General features: G+C 42.6%; 1 protein-coding gene across 2 annotated transcripts in view; it reads left to right on the top strand.

Annotated features, from left to right (window-relative positions):
• Positions 1–233: 233 nt before the first annotated feature.
• The window catches only part of LSAMP (limbic system associated membrane protein), a 979,688-nt gene continuing 955,866 nt past the window's right edge, over positions 234–24,055 (top strand). The window contains exon 1 of one of the 2 annotated variants that reach the window (XM_056490684.1): positions 234–699. In XM_056490684.1, the coding sequence (XP_056346659.1) occupies positions 633–699 (67 nt within the window). In that variant the 5' untranslated portion in view covers positions 234–632. The remainder of the gene's footprint in view (positions 700–24,055) is intronic. The other variant, XM_056490700.1, reaches the window with a different exon arrangement.

The following is a 24,055-nucleotide window of genomic DNA, read 5'->3' as shown; positions in this document are numbered from 1 at the left end:
GCAATGAGGAATATTCGTTTGCTGAATAGCCTCCCTGTGTGCACTGGAGCTGGAACCTCAGGGACTCATGAGCCCAGAATGGCTCATAGACTGTGAGTCCAAGAGATACATTTGTAGAGGAATGAGGAAACCATATTTCTATAGCATAACGTATATATATTTATATATATAAAAATGAAATAAATGAGCTTGCTTGCAACACTAGGTGGCAGAGGTGAGATCTGTTCTGCTCTGAGTGCTGTCCTATAAGGCATTGCTTGTTTAAGTACAGTCGCATTTAGTTGGAGCTGCAGGAGAGAGACAGAGAGATTCTCTGTGTTTACAGCCAGCCCAGGCTACGGTGGAGCATCCAACCTGGCCCCCCCTTTCTCCAGCACTTGGAGGGGAGAGTGAGAGGTTATTTGGGAATCTGGCCACCACGGGTCAGCTTGCGCTGCGTCTGGATTGTCAGAGCTGGCAAAGCAGAGCCCAGGGGGACTGAAGGGAGACACGAATCCCGTTTTCTCTGAGAGGAACGAAGAGGGAAAAAAAAAAAAAAAAAAAAAAAAAAAGAAGACAAATTGAGAGAGAGAGAGACAGAAGCAAAGAGACGGAGAAAAAGGCAGAGGAAGCGGAGCGAGTGAGAGAGAAGCATGAGGACCTACTGGCTGCACAGTATCTGGGTGCTGGGATTCTTCCTGTCCCTCTTCTCCTTGCAAGGTATGTGGTGAGTTCTTTCTCACAACCTCCTCAAACCTTTCTGCTTTAATTGAGGCTGATGGACTGAGGATGGCCTGAAACATGGAGGTGGAAGCTGGAGCTTCCTTCCCCCCCCCCCCACCTTTCCCCTCCAAACCTTCCCCCCCTTGCCTCAGGAAATAAGCCAAGGAGAGATCGCTGCTGGTGAATCCTATGGTTAGAGGGTACTGCATGTGACTGACTTTGCTGTATTTGCTGTATTTGTGCTTTTCCAGAGGGGGAGTTGGTGGGGGAGTACAGTTAAGATTTGCAAAGGAAAAGAGTGGTGAGTGAAGGTGGGTATCCCCTTCATCCACAACTGCTGTTTCTCAACACTTTGGGTCACAAGTACTGATTGTCCTCAATTCTTTACCTTCCTGAGGAGATAAGTGTTAAGTTTCTTTTGCGGTTTTTGTTTGTTTGTTTGTTTGTTTTTTGGTTTTTTTATGATTTTTATTTTGGTTTTGCCCAGAGAGGGGGAGGTTAGAGGAATTTCTTTGCCTCTAGTCTGTCTGCGAAAACACTATGTCCTTCCCCTCTATATTAAGAGGGAAAAAAAAAAAAAAAAAAAAAGAAAATAAAAAAGAGAGAGAGAGTGATGGAGGGAAGACAGGAGATGAAAATTTGTTTGGTATGGGGTTTTGTTCAGTGGAGAATTGCCAGCTGGGTTTCTTGCTTTAAGAGCCAAGTGTGAGTATGGAATTTAGTTCGAAGTGATGACAGGCATGCTATCTGGTTTTGAGCTGCTTTCTGTAAACAGGAGTTAAGGGTTAATGCATTCCGTGCTGCATGTATTAATACACATTAATGTCACACATGTACATATAATCACAGCCTTCAAAACTGCAGCTTGTGCACGATCCACATTCACACATATCCGTGGTCCTTCCTGAACACACACATCCAGGGATATAGCAGGGAAGATGAATAAACTCACTCTGGCACATACAGTTCTAGCTCCCTAGCACATGCAATTCCTGGAGGATCTGCTTCTCTTGTGCTCACATTTTCCCTTCCCCTTTCCCCCCACCTCCTTCCTTCAAGCCTCCATCCTGAACACTAGTGTTCGAGGTTGCTTGTATATTAAAATCCCTTGCCTATCCTGCTGCACTAGCCTTGTCAGCCTGTGTGTGCACACATATACATACCCATAGGTGAAAATATAAGTAAAGAACATAGATGTACTCTATCTGGCCTACTCTGTGCCTCACAGTCTTGCATTCACAGTGAGCTGCACCCTTGGAGCGTATCTCGCTCGTACATGGCTTTTTTCACGGTGCTTTTTTCTCACTCCAGTACATATTAGTGCAGAAGTGCTGTGCATGGACATATGCCAGTCACAGCTTCCTCACTTCCCCTTGGCTCCTACTTTTACACACAGTCTTGCATGTACTGTTCTCTTCTATTTTGTGTCTACTAAGCAAATTCCCGTACAGGCAGGCTCTCTGTCATACACATGCTTTCTATTGCAGCTTCACACCTGTCACTCCTGCAAGCCCTCACTATGGAATCCTTCATTTTTTGCCGCCTTCTCACATTTACTGAGTGTTCCTTTTCATACAGTTTCACTTCTCCCATTTCTGGGTCTCGTACACATGCTTTTCACTGTCATATATTTTCTCTCAACTTACATTCTCTGAAGTCTGGACTGTGAATCCAGCACCAGCACCTTCCAGTTGACTTCCTTCCTTGTTGTGAAGTGGCTATTTCTGACAGGGAAGGAGGATTTTTCCGATCACATAGGTTGTACATGGGGTAAGAGGTGAACTGGCACTTGTGTGGTGTAAGTAGATAACATGAGCAATGAAGTTGTGTGGCTTGGTGTAAGCTTCACCCTGCTCTGGAGGATTAGACAGAACTGTCAAGAAAGATGGACACTGGCAAGTTGCATTGACTCTGAACATTGCCTGTCTCTCTGCTGCACGTTTCCTTGCCTGCAGACCACAGCGCTTGCTCCATGCAGTGTTTTCAATCCACAAGCCTTTCCTGAGTTGTGACCAGAGCATGCTGTGCTAGCACAGCCAGGAGCTGTTCTAGTCTGTCCTTATAGCTGTAGCTATAAGCCAGGCTACAGGCATTGGGCAGGTTTTACCTTCTGGTTTAGTGAGTTAGTATTGCCACAGTTGTATCAGCCACATCTATTCTTGTTTGGAAGGCCTCAGGGAAGGTGTTTTGAGGACTGTATTATCGGTACCCTATAAAAAGGCAGAGGCAACACAGTTGCCCTCCCTAGGTTTTGAGACAGGATAGGGTGGTGTGGTGGTGTATGAGCATTTGTAAACTTAAGCTGCTTTTTCGACTGCTCCCAAACTTCTGGCACGATATAAACCAGAGCACTGCTGGATCTAGTTTCATAGCTAGCTGTAATTTCCTTTCTCTGATGTGAAGAGTGAGAGAATGGGGAGGCAGGAATATTGGGGCTGCATGGGAGGAGTAGGGCACTGCCTGAAGCAAGCCTGAAGATATTTGAAGGAGTTAAAAAGGAGTGGGAAAGTATTACAAGGACCCTTTAAAAGACCAAACAAACCAACACATTCTACCTACAATATTTATTTCAAGTTAATTATTTTTCACTGAAAGCCGTGGTAACAAGCCTTGAATACTTCTCCAACCCTGCTAAGCAAAGTCTGTGGAGCCCTTACCCCAGGAAACAGCAGTATCGGCTTTGACAGGCAGTGACCCCGGTCAGAACACTTCCAAAACATTTGTGAGCACATCCCTCCAGAGCCAGACAGCGGAGCCTGCACCTCTGCGAGCTACCCAAAACTTGTCCGTGCCCTCTCTCCCCTTTTCCTCGCTGTCCACTTGGGGGTGTACCGGTGAACGCAAAACCAGCTCCTTGCCATTCTCCGCTCTGCCAAAGCCACCAGGCTGGGGGAGAAGGGGAGCTCTGCTGGCACTGCCGGGCAGAGCCGAGGCTGAGTGGCAGGCGCTGGGGTGCCGGGAGGAAGCGCGGTGAGCCCGGCAGGAGAGCGATGGGCTGCACGGTGCCTCCCCAGTGCCTCTGCCAGGATGGATGAGAGGGCTGCCTGTCCCCACTGTGCCTGTCGGCACACAGTCAGCCTGTGCTCCTTCCCCCGAGGTTAGATAATCCGAGTCCTGCACAAAGGACTCCCCCCCACCACCGATCACTACGTTTCCTCATTTTGATGGCTTAGGATTCCTGCGTTTCTCTGCTGCTGCACTTCCAGTCCTCTTTTCTAGGCAGGTGGCTCGGAGGCGGGATGGCTGTTCCTCCTGCATGGTGCACTGGCCTTCCTGCCCTGTGGGGGCTGCAAGAATAAAAGTACCTACACACCCCAGCGCTGCTGCTGGGTGGGATTTTCTAGGATTTTCTAGTGGCATGCTGCAGTTCTTCCCTCGAATGCATTCATCTTGTAGCATAATGTGCCCCAAAGCTCCTGAGAAAGATCAGATTGTTGAATTGGATTGTAAAGCAGAATTATGCTTTTCCTTTCCACATCCCTCACCCAAGTAAAAAATGGGTGCTTGAGTATGGGGTGGAGAAGCAAATTATTAGGGTAAAAAAAAATTTGTATTTAGATAATTTAGAATTTTGTGTTGATGTTTGCACTTTCACTTACTATTACTCTAACTTAGCTGTCAATATGAAAATTAATTTTCATTTCCTCACCCTGAGCATTTTATTTAAAAAAATTAATGTCTTGACAAATTATACATTTCCTTCAGCATTGTTTTAACTTGAAAATTTTTCTAAACAAATTCTCTCCCTTGAAAAAGAGCAGCTGTTTCAAATCAGAAATTTTCTAAAAAAATACTGGATTATTTTAATGAACCTTCCTGAGAACTCCACCTAATTGGTTAATTGTAAAGACTTGTGGTTTAAAAAAAAACAAAAAAAAACCAAGATACCTCCATAGCCAATTTAGTGGAGTTTAGGTTTAGGAAAGGGCATGCAGAACTGACCTGCATAGTCGTGGCAGCATTTGTTTATAATATATTTTTGTAGCTGCTCAAGGGTTTTCTTAAATGGGGAATTAATCTGATGAAAGAAATCACAGAAGCAGTCGGGTAAATGGAATAAGATACTTTTGGTTGGTACACAGCACAAATATTATCTGTGAAGTCTCATGTTTTATAATGTTACTGGGCAATGCGGGTGTGAAAAATGGTGTGTTTGTTAATGCATGAGGTATGTTCAATCTATATGGATGGAAGTGTGTACCCGAGTGTTTCTGTGCTGATAATGTGTAATGGATGGGGAGAAGAGAGGGAGGAGCAGCAATGTCTGTGCAAGTGGTGACATTGTGGTGTATGGGGAACAGCACAGGGCGATTGTGATGCAGTTGGATAACATTTAGGTACTGCCAAGTGGAGAGGGAAAAAAAAGACTTTTTCTGCTCTCCTGAATATACTTTTCCTTCTATCAGTTTCCAGTTCTCTCTTCTTGAGTAAGGCAAGGGAAGCTCTCACAGGCTGGACTGTATTGATGAGGTGGCAATTCACTCAGTTGCCTTGCATTCCCTTAAATGATGAAGAGGTTCAATACATGAAACAAAATACTTTTCTTGTAGGCTTAGGGCAGGGAAGAAGTAGAGAAGGCTTTTTATCTTCAAATGGGGAGCATTGCAAAGATATCCCAAGTGTTTCTTCCAGTTCTACCCAGTGATTGCTGACCATAATAATCAATAATTGCACAAGTAAGAACCCATTTCCTCTAGCTGTTATGAATCTCAGCACTCAGCTACCTGCTATGAGGGCTTTGTTATCATAAGTAAAAATTTACTTCATCTGTTAGTCTCATGTTTCTTTTCTCACACAAGGGTTTTACTAGTTCTGTAACAAAAAACCCACTTCCCAATGTTTTTGTGCACTCCTTTTCAGCCTTGGAGCACACTAATGGTCTGAGGAGGAGATGTGCTCTTTTATAGTTACTCTTTTCACTTTTTTCTTCCACTAGCAATAGAGCTCTTTCCAGTAAGGGTGAGGAATATGGCTGCTCTCACCCTAGGCTGCTGGCAGAGCCAGTGCCTTAGGAGTGTACACCCTTTCTGTGTACCTTTAGTGAGCCAAGGCCCTTGCCTTGCTGGTGGGTCCTGAACCTTTCTCCCAGCAGATTTACCCTGTGCAAGGCTGAGTTGCTTAGGAATGGGTTAGACAAGGGACATTGATGTATAAGGATGTTGATGTACAGGGCTCACAACAGCAGCTGGATGCTGTGTGCAGTTGCCTGGAGAGGCTGGTAGGGCTGGGCCTGTGATGAGGAGTTGTAGCACTGCTTGCTTCCCCATGTGCTGTAAAGTGAGAACAGGTGGCAAAAGGTAATGAAGAGTAAGGGGAAGAGGTGCCCTTTTTTTGGGCATGTCAGAAGACCTGATGGGTTTTCTGCGGAAGAGGAGCAACTGAGGTGGTTGTTGTCTGACAGAGGCTGTTAAAGGACTGAAGGATCTGAATGAACTCTGTAGTGGTACCAGACAAAGATATTCTGGAAAAGTCTGAGGAAAATCTTTCATGTGTGACTTTGAACATGGGGACATGTTTTGCCAAATATCATCTCCTTTGTGCGTAGGGTGCTGCTGGAAGGATGCAGAATTTTGATGTCTGTGGTCCCCATAGGAAGCATGAATCTTTGCCTCTTTGATATCCTCTTTTCCTTAAAAAGGTACATAGCAGTTTCATTTGCTGCTCATGCTAAATGAGCAATGATTTTGGCAGCTGATGTACTCTTCCTGCTGTTGATTTATCCATGATAAAATCAAAAATATCAAGCACAGCACAGACTATCCTGTCCAACTATGAGAGGGAGCTAAAGGCATGTGTAGGTGAGTATGTGACACACAGCCCTCTCCTAGTGTCAATGAAGGGCATGGAGGGGAAAAAAATGCTAGGAATACATGATTATTAAAGAAATAGGCACAGGAAAAAGAAGCCCAGGTTTGTTTCTGTGCTATGCCGTTGCAATGTGCATGATGACTGATGCTGAATTTCCTAGAAGCTGAGGCATTTCCTTGTGAGGCAACCCTCCAGTAGGTTGCCTGCCTCTGTGGCAGCATTGCCCTGCTCACCTGCATGGAAGGAAAAGGAAAAACACTAGGCTGCTACTCTAATTTTTCTGAGCCAAAGAAGTATTTTGTCTCGTAGGAAAGTCTTGCTGGCCATATCTGCTGTTTTAATGTTCCTGGGGAAGAAATTCTGCATGACTACATGCTAAGGGTAAAGGGCCCTTTACACTAGCTATGCTTATTGGTCACCCACGGGCATAAAATAGGATTTTTCAGTGGTTGTCAGCTGTAGATGTACTGGACTTTGAATGGTACCTCTGAGAGGAAATGGTTTTGAAAGCAATGCAAGGGCAATTAAGGCAGGTTGGTGTGTTGTGGTTTTGGGTTTTTGTTTTGTTTTGTTTTGTTTCTTTTGGTTTTTTTTGCCTTTTTTTTTTTTTTTAAGGATTTGTTTGTTTTTTTTTTAAAACAGCATAAGAAGGCAGGCTTCAGAGGAGGGGCTTTGGCTTAAAGCAAAGGTGAGTGTAATCACAGCTGTGGGCTCACAGTCTGGCTTTTTCAGTCCCTAGGATATTTAAAGCATCCAGAGGAAACTCAGTTCTTGAAATTTGTTCCTTTCCTTATACTCTGCCTCTGTGTGACCTTGTGGATGTAGATTTCTGCATTTCTTTCTGGTTTGGCAAAGCTTTCCCACAAAAAAGGGTGTCCCTCTTCTTTTTCTGGTGATGGTGATTGTGCTGTTGGGAGGGGGAAGATGTGGCAGGCAGCCATGAGCACTGGATGAGGGAGGAAGGGAGCAAGCAAGGAGACAAACGAAAAGCCAATTGGGAAATCAATAGCATATGAGTATGCAATGTAAGTGTGTAATCACAGCTCCCTCCCCTCTGCCCCTAAGCACTTACATTGATGGGGAGTTGCAGGCCAGAACCAATTAATCCTTACAACCTGCTAGGACAATAACTATTAATATTCTTCTGCATGCAGTCTGGTTGCTGCACCTGCTTGGAGCCTGGCTGTGCTTGACCCTCAGCAGCTGACCCAAAGTTCCACCAAGGGAGCAAGACTCTTTCTTATCATGAGCCCTGAAGCCAGTGCACTGTTACCTGACTTCCCCCTGTGGATGTTGGAGAGGCTGTCTCAGGGTACATATACTTGAGTTCTGAGAAAGGAGGGATTTGCTGGTGAGGTTTTGCCTGCAGGAAGGAGGGGTTATTTAAAAGGGCATCTGTAAAATTTTTGAAGTGTAAATGCATTTAGACTTTTGTCATGCTGGTACACCTTCATATAGTGAAGTGCCTACTCTTTGACTTGTAAAGGTACTTTGTACAATGGGATCAAAACATGCAGTTTTATTTGTGCCTGTACACATGGTCTGTGCATGAAGGTATGGCCTTTGAATGGCTCTCCTTGGCTTTTGGGAAGGTGCATATATGGAACAGAAGATGATATATATGTATGCATGGACATGCATTTGAATGTGTGCATGTGACAGAAAATGCACAAGTTGCATGGTAAAGATGCTTGAGAGAGTTAACAAATCTGGTCCAGAGTGGTATTTTGTGCAAGTGACTTGTCATGAATGTTAGTGCAGGGGCTGACTGCAGCCTGATTGCTGATAGGAGTGTCTGTGTAGCTACGTGTGCTTTTGGAGTGACCATTATTCATTGCGCATTTTCATCCTATCTTGACATGGCAAGAGATTGTTGCAGTGAAACAGAATTGTTTCTGTGGCTTGGCTACCCCTCCTCATCTTTCTGAGATAGCCTCAGTGTAAGGTGGCATCTTAGTCACGCTTCAGTCACCTGGACAGGAAATACAGGCTAGAGAGTGGAAAGGACATGTTTGACTCCTAAACTTTCATGGGAGCGTTTCTAGGAATAGAAGGAAGAGGGTCAAATGAGTCTTTCCTACATGTACAAGTTGCATTGTTTCTTAATTAGACCAAGATATTCAAAAATAGTACAACCTGACTGAGCCCGCCTTCCTTGCATAGCTATTTTATGAGCTGGATGCAGCCTGAAGCAATAAAATCAGTCAGTCTGTACTCTGGCTGTTACCTTCATTAGCACAGCCTTGCTGGTTTAACTTCCCCAACAGGATAGGCTGTGTCCAGCGTGGCTGTGTTCTGTCCAGTCTCAGTTTGGGTAGCTGAGCAGGATAGACCTGCCTGGGCGTGCCCTCATGAGATGTTCTGCACTTCTAGATCTCCTGGAGAAGAGAGGAAACTGTTTGTCTGGAAGAGTTGTGCTGTTTCGATGTTGGGCTTTTACGAACAGTAATTTCTTGATGATTCAAAGAAAAAAAATTAATTGTGCTAGCTCAAGTGGTGTAAGAGCTGTCTGTAGTCTAGGCCAGCTAAGGGAGGGAAGGAAGGAAACAGTGGGAAGTGAAGTGAGGGTAAGCTCTCCTCCATTTTCGTGTATCCTGGGTGCCTATTGGTGACTGGTTTCTGTACTATCCAGCAGTCACAGAGCTGCAACAGATTGGGATGTTGGTAAAAAAAGAATTCCAGCTGCAACATGAGGTAAATGAGCTGTGGCATTGCCCCAGAGGGACTCAGAGCTACAGTCAGCAGTGCAGTCTTCCTTCTCCTTTGGCCTGCTGTGTGCATAGAGGAAAGAAAGAAAAGGCCATTTTGGCTGGCCTTGCTCTGTTTATCCCAATGTAAATATTTGTAGCAGCAGTCTTTTCTTCAGGCTTCAAGGAACCTCACAAGACCTCTACATGTAGTTTCTTCTCATCCCCTGGTCAACCCTAAGAGTTTTTGGTCTCTTTCTCTTCTTTCTGCTGACCAAAGTAACCCAAATCATCACAAAAATTGAAACAAACACCTCAAGCTCTCTGGGATGCTGAAGCTTTGTTGTAGCTGCTGTGAAGGAGGAAGAGCTATGTGAAACATATTGAGGAGGCAGAAGGCTTCAAGGCTCTGTTTTCTTTCCACACACAGGAGTAATAGGTCTGTAATTGTTTCAGACCTGGGAATGCTAAGTGAGATTTGCTAAGTTACAGGGAGGGGCTTAGGGTGACCTTGATGTAGAAGAAACCTTGTGGAGTGGCCACCTTTCTTTGGTGATAATGATGACATGTTTTGGGTTCAATCCCCATGGGGACCATTCACTTTAGAGTTGGACTCAATGATCCTTGTGGATCCTTTCCAACGCAGAATGTTATGTGATTCAGATGTCTTGAAACCTGGCAGTAACCCTTAGGGGTTTCTTTCTGAACTCTTTCTCAAGTTCTCCAGAAGTTTGTAGAAGCAAAGCAACAATCTTTGCAGAACATTTCTACTTCACCAAAATGGCATTTTTCTAATAAACAATAAAAAGATGTTTTGCTGGAAAAATTCCAACTTGAGTTTCAAGAACAGATTAAGACACAAGTTCTTAAAGTCTTTCCTGTGATGTGTTATCTGCTGTCATAAGACTACATCAAAGTCTCAACTGTCATCTAAAACAAAAAAAGTTCTGAAAATTGTAGCTTTTATAGGTGTTATCAAAAACTTGAAAATGTTGCCTGAGTGCAGCCAGAGCTGGTGTCCTGAGCCTGCAGGCAGCTGAAAGTGCTGTACTGAAGATCTGCCCTCACTTTTTTGGAGCTGGATTGCCTTGAAAGAGACCCAGCTGGTGTCACTGTGGAGGAGGGAATGTCCAGTGAGTGGAACTCGTGTCCTGTAACAATGCTGTGTCTGAAACAGAGATGAGCATGTGCATGTGTCTGTGTGTGCATGGCATGTGCTGTGATCGCCAGAATTGCAGTCTAGCCAGATAACAAGCTGTTGTTGTTTACAGCACTTGGTTCCGGGCACTTCAATTCCAGAAAGATGTAAACAAAATTAGAGGGAATTCAGAGGATTGCAAGGAGAATGATTAAGGGGCTGGAGGGACTGACTTATGAAGAATGCTTGTGAGAGCTAAATATATAGCTGTTTTGGCTAAATGACTAAAGAGGAGCTATGCTAATGATGTAGGCATACTGGGAAGGCATGAAGAATTGTCTAGTGTGGACTCAGAGCTAGAAGAGTGTCTCATGATAGAAAATTTGGAGAAGGAAAGGAAAAATTGGCAGGAGAGGAAAAATACTTAATGGAAGAAAGAGATTAGATGGTGATATAGCTTTGTTAAGAATCATGGTGGAATTGCAGTCATTTGGGATATCTCAAGTTTAGCTGGGCAGAGCCCTGGAGAATAATCCATGCTCTACAAGCTTGAAAAGGTCTCTTGAGAGACAGTCTAGATGCCTTAATAGATTTTTATGCTGTCATTAATTCCTGAATCACAGTGAATACTTCCAGTCTGACAAAGAGCCATATTCTTTACAGTGTTTTTCTTTCTTGCCTTGTAATATATCTGCTGTGATACAAATACTGGTGCAAGATATGTGAGGAAGTCTTCTTCTATATTAACAGTTGAAATCCTGATTGCATCAGCTGCTCAACTCAAAGACCTTTTTTCCTCCTTCTTTTAGTAGAGTGTTCATTCAGATTTGTCTGATAGGTGAGAAAAGGCAGCCTGCTGGATGTCCAGTAAGGTGAAAACCCAGTGTCTGTAACTCTGTCCTGTGAGCTGTGTTAGGCTTTGACAGGTTCCCCATTGACATGTGATACATATAGGCTCTGCTCTTTCTTTACCTTGCATGTTTTCAAAATGGGTAACTGAACACTGGACTGGTCCCTTCAGGCTCAGAAGCTGATGTGATTGAGCTTGTAGCATTCCTGGCATGTCACAAGACCTGAGCCCTCCCAGGGCCATCTGTGAGCTGGAGGGAGCTGGGGCTGTGAGGGAGGCAGCAGTAGAACAAGATGGCAGGAGACTGCCAAGTTGATCTGCAGCAGATGGGGATCCCCCAGCTGGTTTGCTCTTATCTCACCTCCAACAAGAACTGAAGAGTGTGAGATTGGTGGTGTTGGCTGCTTGGTTTAATGGGAATGGGAGCAGACAATTGAGAGCAAGTTTTGTAGTGGATGCTGCCTGGCACGATAGACTTCCAGAGGTAAAAGGTTTTGTAGCTTGAGTGAAAGAGCCAGGATACATAATGGGAGTTATCCAGACTGGAGATTATTTGTGCCATGGATGCAGATCCAGAGAGAGTTCATCATAGTTTATTAGCTTAGGTACCGCACTGTGCAAATTCCAATCTGTTTCCTGGGCAGGTAGCAAGGAGCATCATTTTGCATTGCATACAGTCCAGACTGTTCAGTGTTGCTGGATCTTTCCCAGTCAGTGCAAGGCCTATTTGAGGGCCTCAGCAGCTCAGTAGTGCCAAGCAACAAAACGTTGAGACAGCTGACTCTGGGTGGAAATTGATGCTACTCAGCTTGGACTTTTTGACTAGCCTTATTATTTTCAAGATGGCTGTTGGAAATGAGATCCTTACCACATGCACTCCAGCAGGGTGGGAGAGCTCATCAGCTTAGAAGTGGTGCAGAGGGAGTGCAGTTGGGCTCTGGCTCTGAACCAGAGACAAGAAACATTGTAAACTTGGGTTGTCTGTGCTGAATGTGTTGATTTTTGATGTTGGAACCTCCTCTTTAAAAAATACATAAGCCCTGGAAAGAATTAAAATTCCCCCCTTGCCCCACCCCCCTCCCCCCTTTTGCATTAGGTAGAAATTCTGCATATGTGCCACAATGGGAAAACTGGGAGATGTGAGAAATTAACTAAAAGATGATGAAGTGGAGAAGATTACAAACTCCAGAGGGGATAATCTGTGTTGGCAGATATGAGTTGCTCTGGAATGGTAGCGTGCTTGCTTATGGAGATGGAGAGCTTGGAGTGTAGTTTCAAGGACCAGTGGACCTATTGTTTCCTCTGGATTGTTTTGGCAACCTGTGTGCCCTCTAGCGGCGTACCTCATCACGGGGAGGTGGAGAACTGCTGCTCCTGCCGTTCGCTGTGTCACCTAAGAGCAGGGACTATGTTTGCAGCACAAAGGATGAGGTTTCTCAGCCCTGGCTCACTGCAGAGAGAGGGTGAGAGCAAGATAATTTGTGTAGTAATTGTGTTTTTTTGCACGCAGGAAATTGATTTGTTACAGCACCTTTGAATCATTGTTCTGTAAGATTTTGCTAATCTCATTCTAACCCTGGCAGAACGTGTGTTGCTTTGCACCCAGCGACTGAGCCAGAGTGTGATGCTGCTGCCTCCTTTAGTCATTGGGGCAAAGGCACAGCAGCAGGATACCTTGAAATACATTCCTGCAACCGGGTGTACAGGATGGAGCTCTGGGTCCCCTCTCCGGGTTGCATGAGCTGCAACTCTGAAAGGAAAAAAGAGACCCAAGGTGTTAAAGTAAGAAGACAATTGGTGGCAAACTTCTGGTTGTATCACTCTGCTGAGTTTCTGAAGAAACACCTAAGCACTTCAAAGGCAAAATCAAAAATCACCCAGACATCCATTTTCTTAAATTCCTCTATAGATGTCTAATAGCAATGTTCATAGGAAGGGAAAGTCTTCTCAAAGTAAATTTTTTTGTTTTGTTTTTCTGCCATTCGCATGTTTGAACTAAGTGAAAAAAGTGGATTGATACTATATAGTCCCTACTTTTGTTAGTAGCCAGAGCTCATGCTGTAAAAATCATCATGCAAATATTAAAAAGAGAAACCATTTGGGAAAATATGGTTGTTTTCTGGAAACTATTACAAAGAAGGATTTCTCATGACTAGGATGGCCTTTTTGAAAGAAGTGGAGACTGCTTCCAAGCCGCTACAATGTAAGACATTGAAATCTATTTCTGATCCAAAATAGAGCAGGATCTGAAACACGGTTGTCCCACAGCTCAGAAAGCACATTAGTCCCTGGGCACTGGCTTGCTTTGGAGAGGTCTAATTCTTCTCTCCAGTTGTGTTTTTAGCCAGTATACATGTTAGAGCTCTCTGACTTCCACCATTCAGTGAGGCTTGCATTAAGTGCTAGATAGTAGGCAAGCAAAATAAGTCTGCACTTGCCACACAGACACAGCTAAAAAAAGTTCACATTTCCAAAAGCACCCCAGTCCCAGATCTCTGTTCTTTGGCTTACTGTGCTGAAGGTAGGTCATGGAAGAGCCCCTACTTGTCACAGCAGATGGCTGAGAAATGCTTGTTGGCTTTGTGAGCAGAGGTGGCAGCAGCAACGCAGCCCTTGCAAGTATCTCAGCAGCAATATTGGAGATGGTGGCCTCAAAAAGAGAGCTGACACTGTGTATTTCCCTTGTCAATTTTGGAGGTGAGCAGCTTTGTTGCATTTGTAAAATGTTCAGTGTGGTGTCTGCTCTGCAGTCTCCAGTCGGTGTGGCCAATTTCTTTTTGCTCCTGATGGCTCACTGCAACTGCAAGGAAGGGGGAAACATAGCTCTTTTCTTTCATCTGCCTGCATAAAATTTTAACCACTTATCCCACTTCATGTTCCCTACTGCTGCAGCTTTATGACCAAAACAAAGGACCAAAGATGTACTTGTAGCAAAAGCAAGTGGTACAACAACCTTTATGATGTCTACCTCCTGCACCAGGATTATACAGAGAACATATGCATATCACCTAATGTTTTTCAGAAAACCATCAGTTCTGCATTGGAGTTTGAGTTCTGCTCTGTGGTCTTATTTGTTGTTGTGGGGTAGAAGATTGCCTAATCTCTCTTCAATGATGTTTTTGCTTTTTCAGAAATTTTTATATGAAAAGAAAAAACAAGGAAGCAGAAAAAAAATCTGTAAGGGCTATTTGTCTGGTTTAAGGAGAACGAAAGTAGAGTCCCTAATCCAATTTCATGGAGCAGAGCTTCAGGCTGGATTTATGCTGTCTCTCTCTAGGAGGTTAAGGATGTGCTATTCAGTTTGGTCATCCTTGGCAGTACCTGTTCCAACTTGAGGCTATAGAAATCCTAAACTGGGACATGTCTGTGAGGGGAAGAGCTGTAACCTGTGTCCTTTAATCAAAGATTGTTCTGCCCTGCTGACTGGCAGGATACCTTTACCCTGCTGCTTTTTCCCAGCACTGTGAAATATAGTTGTTGCTGGCTTGTTTGTTCCTCTTGTTGAGGGTACTCCAAGCAGAGGATCTTTGATCCACTACAAGCAACTTTTGTTTGGGGTCTGATCCGGAGCTTAAGGGTTGCATCTTGGAAAGCCAGGTGCTTGATTTAGTTTGCAGAAACTTCAGGACCAATGATGTGAAAGCAAGAAATTGTGAGGATAGACTTCCAGTTCTCTTAGGCACAACATCATCGAGTTATTTTCCTAAATGAACAAAGCAGCTAATTGTTGCTATAAAGCTGTTTATTGCAAAAGCTCATCAGTCTCAAAAAAGCAAAGTCACAGACATTAAAGTCCATGCTAAGTTTTGGCATACAATCCGAAATAGAAGCAAAAGCTGCTCCTGTCAAGGTCCTGGGAAGTTGATGTTGCTGCAGCAGCTCCTTTCTTCTTCTTGGGTGTTGATGATGGCAGAGAGAGAGCAAAGCAAAGCAGAATAGTAAAAGTGATGGCAAATAGCAGTGGCAAAAAGCACCAGCTCTCCCCAGTGCATGCTCTGATATAGAATCTTCCCAACAAGCTGAGACACAAACTCAGACCACCTCTTCTTAACCTATTAGAATTCTAGTTTCTTAACATGCCAGCTTATGTATAAACTACACATACGGTCTATCTTGTTTTATCTGAAAAATGTAAGCAATAATCTTACTATACCTCTATTATGTCTAAAACTGTGTTCCTAGAGCCTCCACTGAAAACACTAGTAAGTTTTTCAGCCTTCACTAGAACTCATACTTCTACTCTGGCATCTAAACCTTTCACTTACTAAAAGCATTACAGCTCATACTAAAACTTACTGACTCACTTACTTATCCTAAAACTTAAACTTACGCCTCTACTTTATGTGTGAGCGGCTTAATATATCGCAATCCATCCAAAGGCTTTAATTCAATCCCTGAACTCTGATTTCTCCCTGAAGAATTCAGAGAGACCCCTGACTCACTGACTCCAACATGAAATTTAGTATCTAACCCGATTCGTGGATTCAACAGTGTACTGCAGTGAAGGCTGGCAGTTGGAAGAAACACTTTCACATGCATAAATTTGGGCACCTTTGAGTTGCAGATGACTAAGAGACAATAAAACACACATTGCCACTTTCATGGGGACATCTTTAAAGCCAGGACTGAGCTTTCAATTAATTCTGCCGTATGTGGCCAAAGTGAACAGTGCAAAAAAACTTTGATAATTTCACATTTTAAAAATGTATCGGAAACTCTTATTCATATATCTTCACTGAAAATTTCATGAATTGCACATTTCCTGGTGTTAGATGTTCAATAAAATTAAATTATGCAGCAATTTACATCTAGAAGATTTGCTTTAAAACTGAAGACTGGCTACTTCTCTTCTGGGTTGAGAGCAGCTCTTTCTTTTTATGCCTCCAACAGTTAGAATGGGCAGTTTTCTTCAGAAAGTGTTGGAGATCCGTACTGACCCCTTAGTAGAAAAAACTCTGATGTGAGAGAGATGTGAAAGGTATTAGCAAACAACTGGACATAGGTGTATCCCTCTTGTTTGAGCCCAATGTTGCATTTTTGTTCATTTCATGGGCATCAGTATTGGATTTATCCAGAAATTTTCCAGCATGACTTTTCTTTATTTTAATGTATTTTCAACCAATTGGGGAGCTTGAAGTTAGAGGGAAGAGCAAACTTGAATTAAACCAGTTTGTGAGACCCAAGATGGCAGTTATTAGCAAAGATATTTCCAATACAGGAGTAGTCAGGTTGCTGGGGACATTTCCCTAGACTCCAAAGTTGGAGAGGATGAAAATATGGGATGCTCTGTCCATTGATACAGACCAGTACTTGAAGTAGCCTGCTCATCTCCAGCAGTACTTTATTTCCATGCCATATCCCAAATTTGTGCCTTTATCTGAGTGACCTCAAAGGAATAACATGCAGTGTGACGAGGAAGATGTTGAACAAAGCTCTCTGTAGCTATTTCCTCCTTTCAATAATCTAATTTCAAAGCTTTTCATGGTTACCCAGCTTTCTCATCCTCCTTGTCCTTACTGCAACCAAACTGAGAGTATAAGCAAGTTCTAACACACTCCTGCTTTTCCATAAGCAACTCTGTGCTTAACTATGTATGAAGAGTAAGGAAGGAAGATCAGAGCCCAAGGTACCTATGTACAGTCCTGGGACAGCACTGATGCTGACAAGCATGCATTCTCAAGGTGATTTGTTGACCATGAAAATGATAATTTGTAAGAGAGGTGTCTTAAAATTGCCTTAAGTGTCCCAAACAGTGCTTTTAATAAGGAGATAGCTTTGACTTTCTCTTGTAATAGTGCTTAGTGAATTCTATCACCTATCACATCTAGGAATGGAAAGAAAGAGGATGCACTGTACAGTTTTGTTTGCCGTCAACAACAACAACAACAAAAAAAAAAAAGCCTGGGCCCTGTTAATCCTATCTGACCATGTAGAAACCAAACCAAAGGTTAAGATATTTCTCTAAAGTTGTGAGATAAGCTGGTGGTAGAGCAGAACCTGGAGGACTTGTTCTCTAGCCAGTTCTCTTGCACAGCACTCCTGTGCCTACTGCAGTAGTTCCCTAGTTTGAGTCACCCTGGGCAGGGTAATGGGCAGCACTGCTGGCAGAAGAGGTGGAGGAGATAGCTGAGGTGCAGGGAAGTGGCCATGGAGAGGGAGGCTTCCTGGTGTCTGTAAGGAAGATATCTGAAGGAAGAAATGAGGTGAATTTGACAATGGTGCAGGGAGGAGGGGAACAGAAATACCTGACAAGCTTTTGAAACTCTGTTTGCTTAATGGGAGCTCTTGCAGAGACACAGGCTGCATAAGCCATCAAGAGAAGATGGCTTCTCCCAGGGCCCTTGCAGCTGCACCAGGCTATGATAACAGAAATTAACTTCATCTCCTTTGTCTTGCTTTCCAAGAGCCCCAGAATAGTAGTTATGAAAACAGTGCTGTTTAATATTGTCTTTGATCGAGCAATCCAACGGGAGCCCTGGGCTTGTTCAGCTCGGCTTTGTTAGTTTCAGACCCCAAGGCAACAAGCCGTTGCCTTCAAAGCCCTGGCAGGGCTGCATTAAGTGTGAGACATGCAGCAGAAATCCCAGTTTGTCAATTCAAATGGCACTCACCTAGCTGCAGTGCCTGTACATTTAGATCCACAGCAAAATGTGGGAAGCAGGGCACACAGATAACCCATCTGGAAAGAGCCTATCTCAGAGGCCAACAAACAAGGCAACTCCTTAAAAGACAGCAACACAGGGTGGATCTTCCCTGTTATTATTCAGTTTTAATATGGTGCTTTTTTATTTGCTGACAAGTGGTTTCCCAGAACACTACAGCCAGGCATGAGGACAACATCACTGAGAAGAATGCTTCAATTTGTCTCCTTCACCTCCCTGTGGTAGACATGCATCTTTCCTCCAATTCTGCCCTGTGGGCACTGGATGTACACCTTGGCCAAGAACCCCATTCTAGTCAGGTATAGGCACTGGAAGTCACCAAACCTCTGACTTAGCAAGAGTCAGCTCTTGGACATATTTGCTACTTAACCAGTAAACAGTATGAAAACAGCTACTGAAAAAAGTCTGTGTTAGGGATGGTGTGCAGAAGGGCTTGTGAGAACCAGGAGGGTAGAAACAGCTCATCTGTTTCCAGATGGGTGGTTACCTGAACACACCATAACCCATGGGGACCCAAGTACAAGGACTAATGGTCTCTGCAGGCAGTGCTGAGAAATGGAATTATGTGTTAAGGAAAAGACTAGTATGCTTTTTTTTTTTTTTTTTTTTTTGGGTTTTTTTTTTTTTTTTTTTTTTTTTGGGTTTTTTTTTTTTTTTTTACTCTCTTTCATTGTTTAATTATGAGACTTGTTCTACTTTGTGTCCCCCTGTATGTAAAACAAGGTTGTGATCAATGCCTTAAGTTTTAGCTTTCATATTTTCCAGATTCTGTACTGCATTAGTATATAACTCTGAACTTATATATATATATATATATATATATATAATATAAAGTGTTAGCAAGTTCTCTTCACAGTTTAGTTAGACAAAACAATCTTTTTCCAGCCTGAGAACAAAGGGCATTGTTGCAGCTTCAGGCCCAAAAAGTGTAAACAACAGAAATTTGAGGAGAGCAATCTGTGAGGATGGGACTTCATAACCTGAAGCTGTAATTGGACAATTTACCCCAATGTGTAAATGGACCAAAACTTATAATATAAATGTGAAAATATGTGATCCATTGTCAACCTTAGGTCCATCTTGCATCCATCTTGGGTCGAGCCACATCCAGGCTCTTGTACTGCCCAAGGTGTACCCTTTGAAGGCCTTTTAATAAATACCTACTTTATTCCTTTAACACTGTCTAGTCTCTGTTCCAGGTCAGCCTCATTAGGCATCATGATCAGCTTTTGTTAGGTAGTTGTCTGGGGCTCAGGAAAGTTGTAAATAGGGCAGGGACTCTCTGGGTGCCTCAAAAAGCCCACTTCTCAGTTTACTGGGGACTGATGACCATGCTGCTTCATCTCAATCTTTACCATCTCTGTAAACTACATCCTGAGTAGGTTTGATTATGACGTGTCCTGGAACCTGTTGTGCTACTTTCCTCTTATTATGGAAACTGTGTGCTTAAAGGAGTACCAAAGGTATAATATTTTAGATATACAATTTGTTATAATAAAATCTGGAAAGTTGGAGGAGTTTCAGAAGCAAGTAGTTTACTGATACTATTTCATGTGACAAGGATAACTGCCATTACTGCAGTCAGGGTAAGATTTAGACAGGCCATGTAAATACTTCAGGTATATGTACTCTTGAACCTGACATAAACAAATTGCTGTTTAGTTTTCAGAACCAGGTGTTCCTGAGCATTGTTAGAGAAAATAGAACAAGGATGTCCCTTTGTTTCAGCAGTGCTTGTCCTAGCACTGCACATTGTTTTGTTATGTGCAGTGAGGCTTGGCACCTCTCTTCAGCTTAGCTGGCAACCAAAGGGATTCGCCCTACAGTGTGCTCTCGCATATATTTTAGGAAGGATCAGCAGAAACTCTGGACACCAGCTGAAGTTTTTTGTGATTCTAGTTCATTGCTTGCCTCTTGAATTTACTGTTGTTTCTCTGATCGTGCCCCACTAGGAATTCTATTTTCTTCTCTGTACTGTGTAAGGCAACACAGTGACAGTGAGATCTTCATTGATCCAACTAGAAAGAGAAACAAACGATGGCAAAAGTTTTGTTGTTTAAAGGTAACTGAGAACTGCAGAGGAGGGAGTTGCTTTTGCTGTGATGAAATAAGTTACGTTCCTTCTCTGAACCTGCTCATGGTTTACAAAAAACTCATGCAAGTATGAGTAACCCAGGGCTTAGTGCTAAGAGGCAAAACTTTGGAGTCCCCACAAGTTTTGTCCTTAATAGGAACTATTCCTGTCTCAGCACGTCAATGTCCTCTTCTTTTAAAGGAGCAGAGGGACTCTAGCATTTTAAGAAGCTGTTTCATATAGTTAAATGCTGAAGAAGTACAAAGAATTTCAGATTATGAGTTACAGGACAAAAGATTCAGCATGTAACTTCTAGCTTCAGTCCTGGATGCATAGGAGGTGGATGGAGGGTAAAGGAGGCTGGAAATTAAAATAAGCCAATATTCTAAACAATATTTTAATTGAATTTTCAATATCTTCCCCTTGGATATTATCATAGCAGGCATTAAACCCATGCACATTATTCTGTAACTATGTATACTATGTACAGTAAAAGCAGCTATTTAAATGGGAAAGTATAAAAAGATCTTTCAGTACGCCTTCAAAACTGCTCAGTACTGTTGCTTATGCAATATTTTCTATTTCTGAAAGCTTAGAAGCCTGAAATTAAGTAGAGGAGCAGTCTTTTTAGGCTGGCAAGACAGTTCCTCCCCACTTGACCAGTGCAAACTCTTTCAGTACAATGACAATTAAAATCAGCCCCCTCATGTCCATGCTGTTTAATTATAAAGGAAAGCCACAGCATTTCAGAACAGAAAGATATGGGTTTGTTAAGATACTGGACTGATCCTCAAGGGGAGCTGAGCTTAATTCCTGCCTTTGCCACAGGCTCTCTTTAAGTCAGTCAGTTAATCAGTTTGTGCCTTAGCTTACCTGTCTACATAATGAAAATGAAGACAAAGGAAGTTCCAGCCCCATCTTCCCCAAACATAAAAGATGCTCTCTGTGTGAGGGGTCCCAATCTTCTCTCTGTTCTTTTATTACTGTTTGGTATAAAGGTGTCTTCTTTCTAGGAGTGAAGTTCGCTTGATCTGTGCTTTCTTCTTTCAGTACTTCTCTAGCTCCATGGATAAATGCAGTACTATACTGAGCTGAGCTGAAACAAAGTCTTTGCCATAAAAACTTGCAGAAGTTATATCTATTGGATCATTCAATCCATCTTGTCAATTATGCTCACCTGTACCTTGTGGAGCAGAGTGATAGTCTGTGAGTAGTTAAGGATGTCATTGAATTTTCATTATAAGGCTAATATTTGTTCCTCAGCACTCATCACAGACAATAAAGAATCAGTGAGTTTGGAGGATGACTTAGCAGTTTTTTAATGAAGTTGGAGTCAACTGTAAGATATTGTCCTGACTATTATGTGTAAAAAACCCAAAAAACAACACATGATGTATGAAATTTTATCTGTGTACATATTAATGAAAGCATAAAAAATTATTTCCACTTTTATTTGTAGTAACAACACAGAATAAGGGAGAGAAAGCTAGGCATTTTATTTTTCCTGCAGTTGTTGACTACAGATGAACACAGTTGGATCAAGATGAGTTGACTAGGTTTTAATTTTAGAAGTTAGGATTCCAAATAATGAGATCAAAATGGTTCATTGACTTGTTCCAGTGTACAACTTCTTGGCTTCTTAGGCTTTCAATAAAACACTGTGTAATACTGTCTTTAACACTGTCTCTATCCCTTTTCCCATCTCAAGAGGAAGTTTGCTCTAATCACAATTCCCTGGAGAGGTCTTTTATTGGTGAAAGGCAAAAAGTTTCCATTAAATGCCAATTAGAGAAGCTGATTGGAAATTGCCACTTTTGTAAATTGGCATTTTTCAATGACTCCTCAATCCCTGGACTTTTTCTTTAGTGGGGGTAAAGGTGAGACAATTACCCTTCTGCTCTAGCTTGCTACATCCAAGATGATGTAAGGAGGATTGTCACCTCTCCTGCTTTGCTCTTCAGGTATCAAAGATCATGGCCAGACCACTCCCCTGTGGCTCTCCTCAAAGTTGTAAAACCTGCAGCAGTGTTGGGCCTGTGGACTGGCTGGATCACAAGAAAGCACAGATCATGATGAAATCTTCAAGTAAAATCATGCAGAAAGCAATAGAGAAATAGAATGTGGAGAAAAGATCAAAAGGAAAGCTGTGGAGATGGGTCCCTTTGTACCTTTCCTGGCTGGCCAGAGTCACATCTGTGGTTTACCAAATGAACTGGGGTTTGTTGCAACATCCTTTTAAAAGCAGCTATGCACTTCTTACCTTTTTCATCTTTTGCAAGATGTTCTGGTGAAATAAAGATCCTTCAAAACCACCCTCAACCAGGGTTAGCATTTTCTTGTGTTCGTAACAGCCTGATGAAACAATGTGTGGAGGTTGCCACACTTCTCCTTTATTTTGTAAGAGGAGGCAAAATTCTTCAGTGACAAACTATTCTTCTTATATTTTGTGAAAAAACTGGAAGCAATTCTGTTCAGTCACTGAACTCACCTTGACTCCTCTCGTGCAAATGCCGTAATTCAGAAATTCTTAAACAGCAGTGTGCAATGCACAGCCATTGCCTGTGGGTCTGTACCATCTGTGGTGTTTTCAGTTAACTGATGGCAAAGGTGCAGGGTATCATCAGGGAAACAAAAGGCAGGCTCTGGATTATCAATTCAGTAATTCTGGAGCAGTGGCTTCTTTGCCAGGAACAAGGCTTCTGTATAACTGGTCTACTGTGTAATTAGTGACTAATGGAACAACAACTGCCAGTATATTAATTGTTATTGTAGCTGTATACAGAGCACTGTTGTCTCTGTGACAGACATATAAATTGTGTGCAACTGTGTTGTCCTTTCCAGAGTACCTCTGTCTACAGTTAGGTGTCAATAATGAAATGCAGCTGTTCCTTGAGGATGGATAATGTTATCTCTAAGGGCTTGTCTAGGCAGAGCACATGGGAAAGTTGATCTGAATTAAGTAACAAGGTGGGTTTCAAGTGGGTTATGTAAAATGTATTAAACTGATGCATGCACTCACGCTTGTTTGGAATTAAAAATGTCCTTCATTTGATTTAGTTTAATTTTCCTTTAAAGGGAATCCAACTCAATTGAATTAAAGCCACTTTAATGCTGGCTGAAAGTGTGAACGTTAATTTTCCTGAGACCCATAGTAAAAGTTCACCATGTTATTTTTCTAAGAAGAGGGCAAGGGTTCTCTTGGCATTCCTGGACATTGAGCTGAGCAAATGTGAAAGTCGCCTTGAGAATTCATTTTAACTCTCTGAAACTCAGTGTGAGTTCCATCCTTTCATACTTTCCTTTCTTCTTCTTTTTGTTTTGTATTGTTTTGTGTTTATTTAACCTTCCTTTGAATCTCCTGTGCAACCAGTACAGAAAGCTAGTGAAAGTGTAAATTTTAACCATTTGGGGTTTTTTTTTGGTTGGTTGGTTGTTTTTTTTGTTGTTGTGTTGTTTGTTTGTTTGTTTATTTGTTTTTGGGTTTTTGTTTTTGGTTTTGTAATTTTTTTTTAAATCATGGGGACTTTACTCTTCCCTACAGTGAAATGGAAGCACAGAAAGGACAAGTAATTTCCCCACAGAAACCCAGCATGAGCTGCCTGCAGAATACAGCCTGAGATCTGCTGTGGCTGGCACCAAAACCTGGATGCTGGAAATTTTGTTTGGATCCTCTTGTCTTTCTTAGTGTGGTCTTAAGCTGTGAAAGGAACATTTCCCTCTTCCCAATATGGGCAGCCTAGCTGATGTGTGCGCTGTTGCACACCTTTTTTGGAAGCCTTGCTGAGAGCTGATGTTTCCATGGCTGAAGATCATCTCTTCTGACCTACAGCATTAGCTGCTCACTGGGTCACACAGGCAAACAGTGAGTTTGGGACTCTCATCACTGTGCAGTGTGGCTGAGCTGAGAGCGTGCAAGAAGAGCAGTTGGAGCGTGGGGAGGAAGAAAGCCAAGCCCAGAAATCCCTTTGTAATGCAGAAAGCTTTTCATGAAGTTAAAATGAGCAGGCAGGCCATGATTTGAAATGAAATAAACCTTAGGAGCCCTGGAGTTTTAATATACTGTTGATAAATGGATTCTTTTCTTATTCATCCCACTCTTGCATGATGAAGACAAAAACTTTTTCTGTGAATTGA

This window comes from Oenanthe melanoleuca, chromosome 1, assembly GCF_029582105.1.
Source record: "Oenanthe melanoleuca isolate GR-GAL-2019-014 chromosome 1, OMel1.0, whole genome shotgun sequence".
NCBI classification, from domain to species: Eukaryota; Metazoa; Chordata; class Aves; order Passeriformes; family Muscicapidae; genus Oenanthe; species Oenanthe melanoleuca.
The sequence above is the reverse complement of the archived record's forward strand: the minus strand, read 5'-3'. Positions and strand labels throughout refer to the sequence as shown.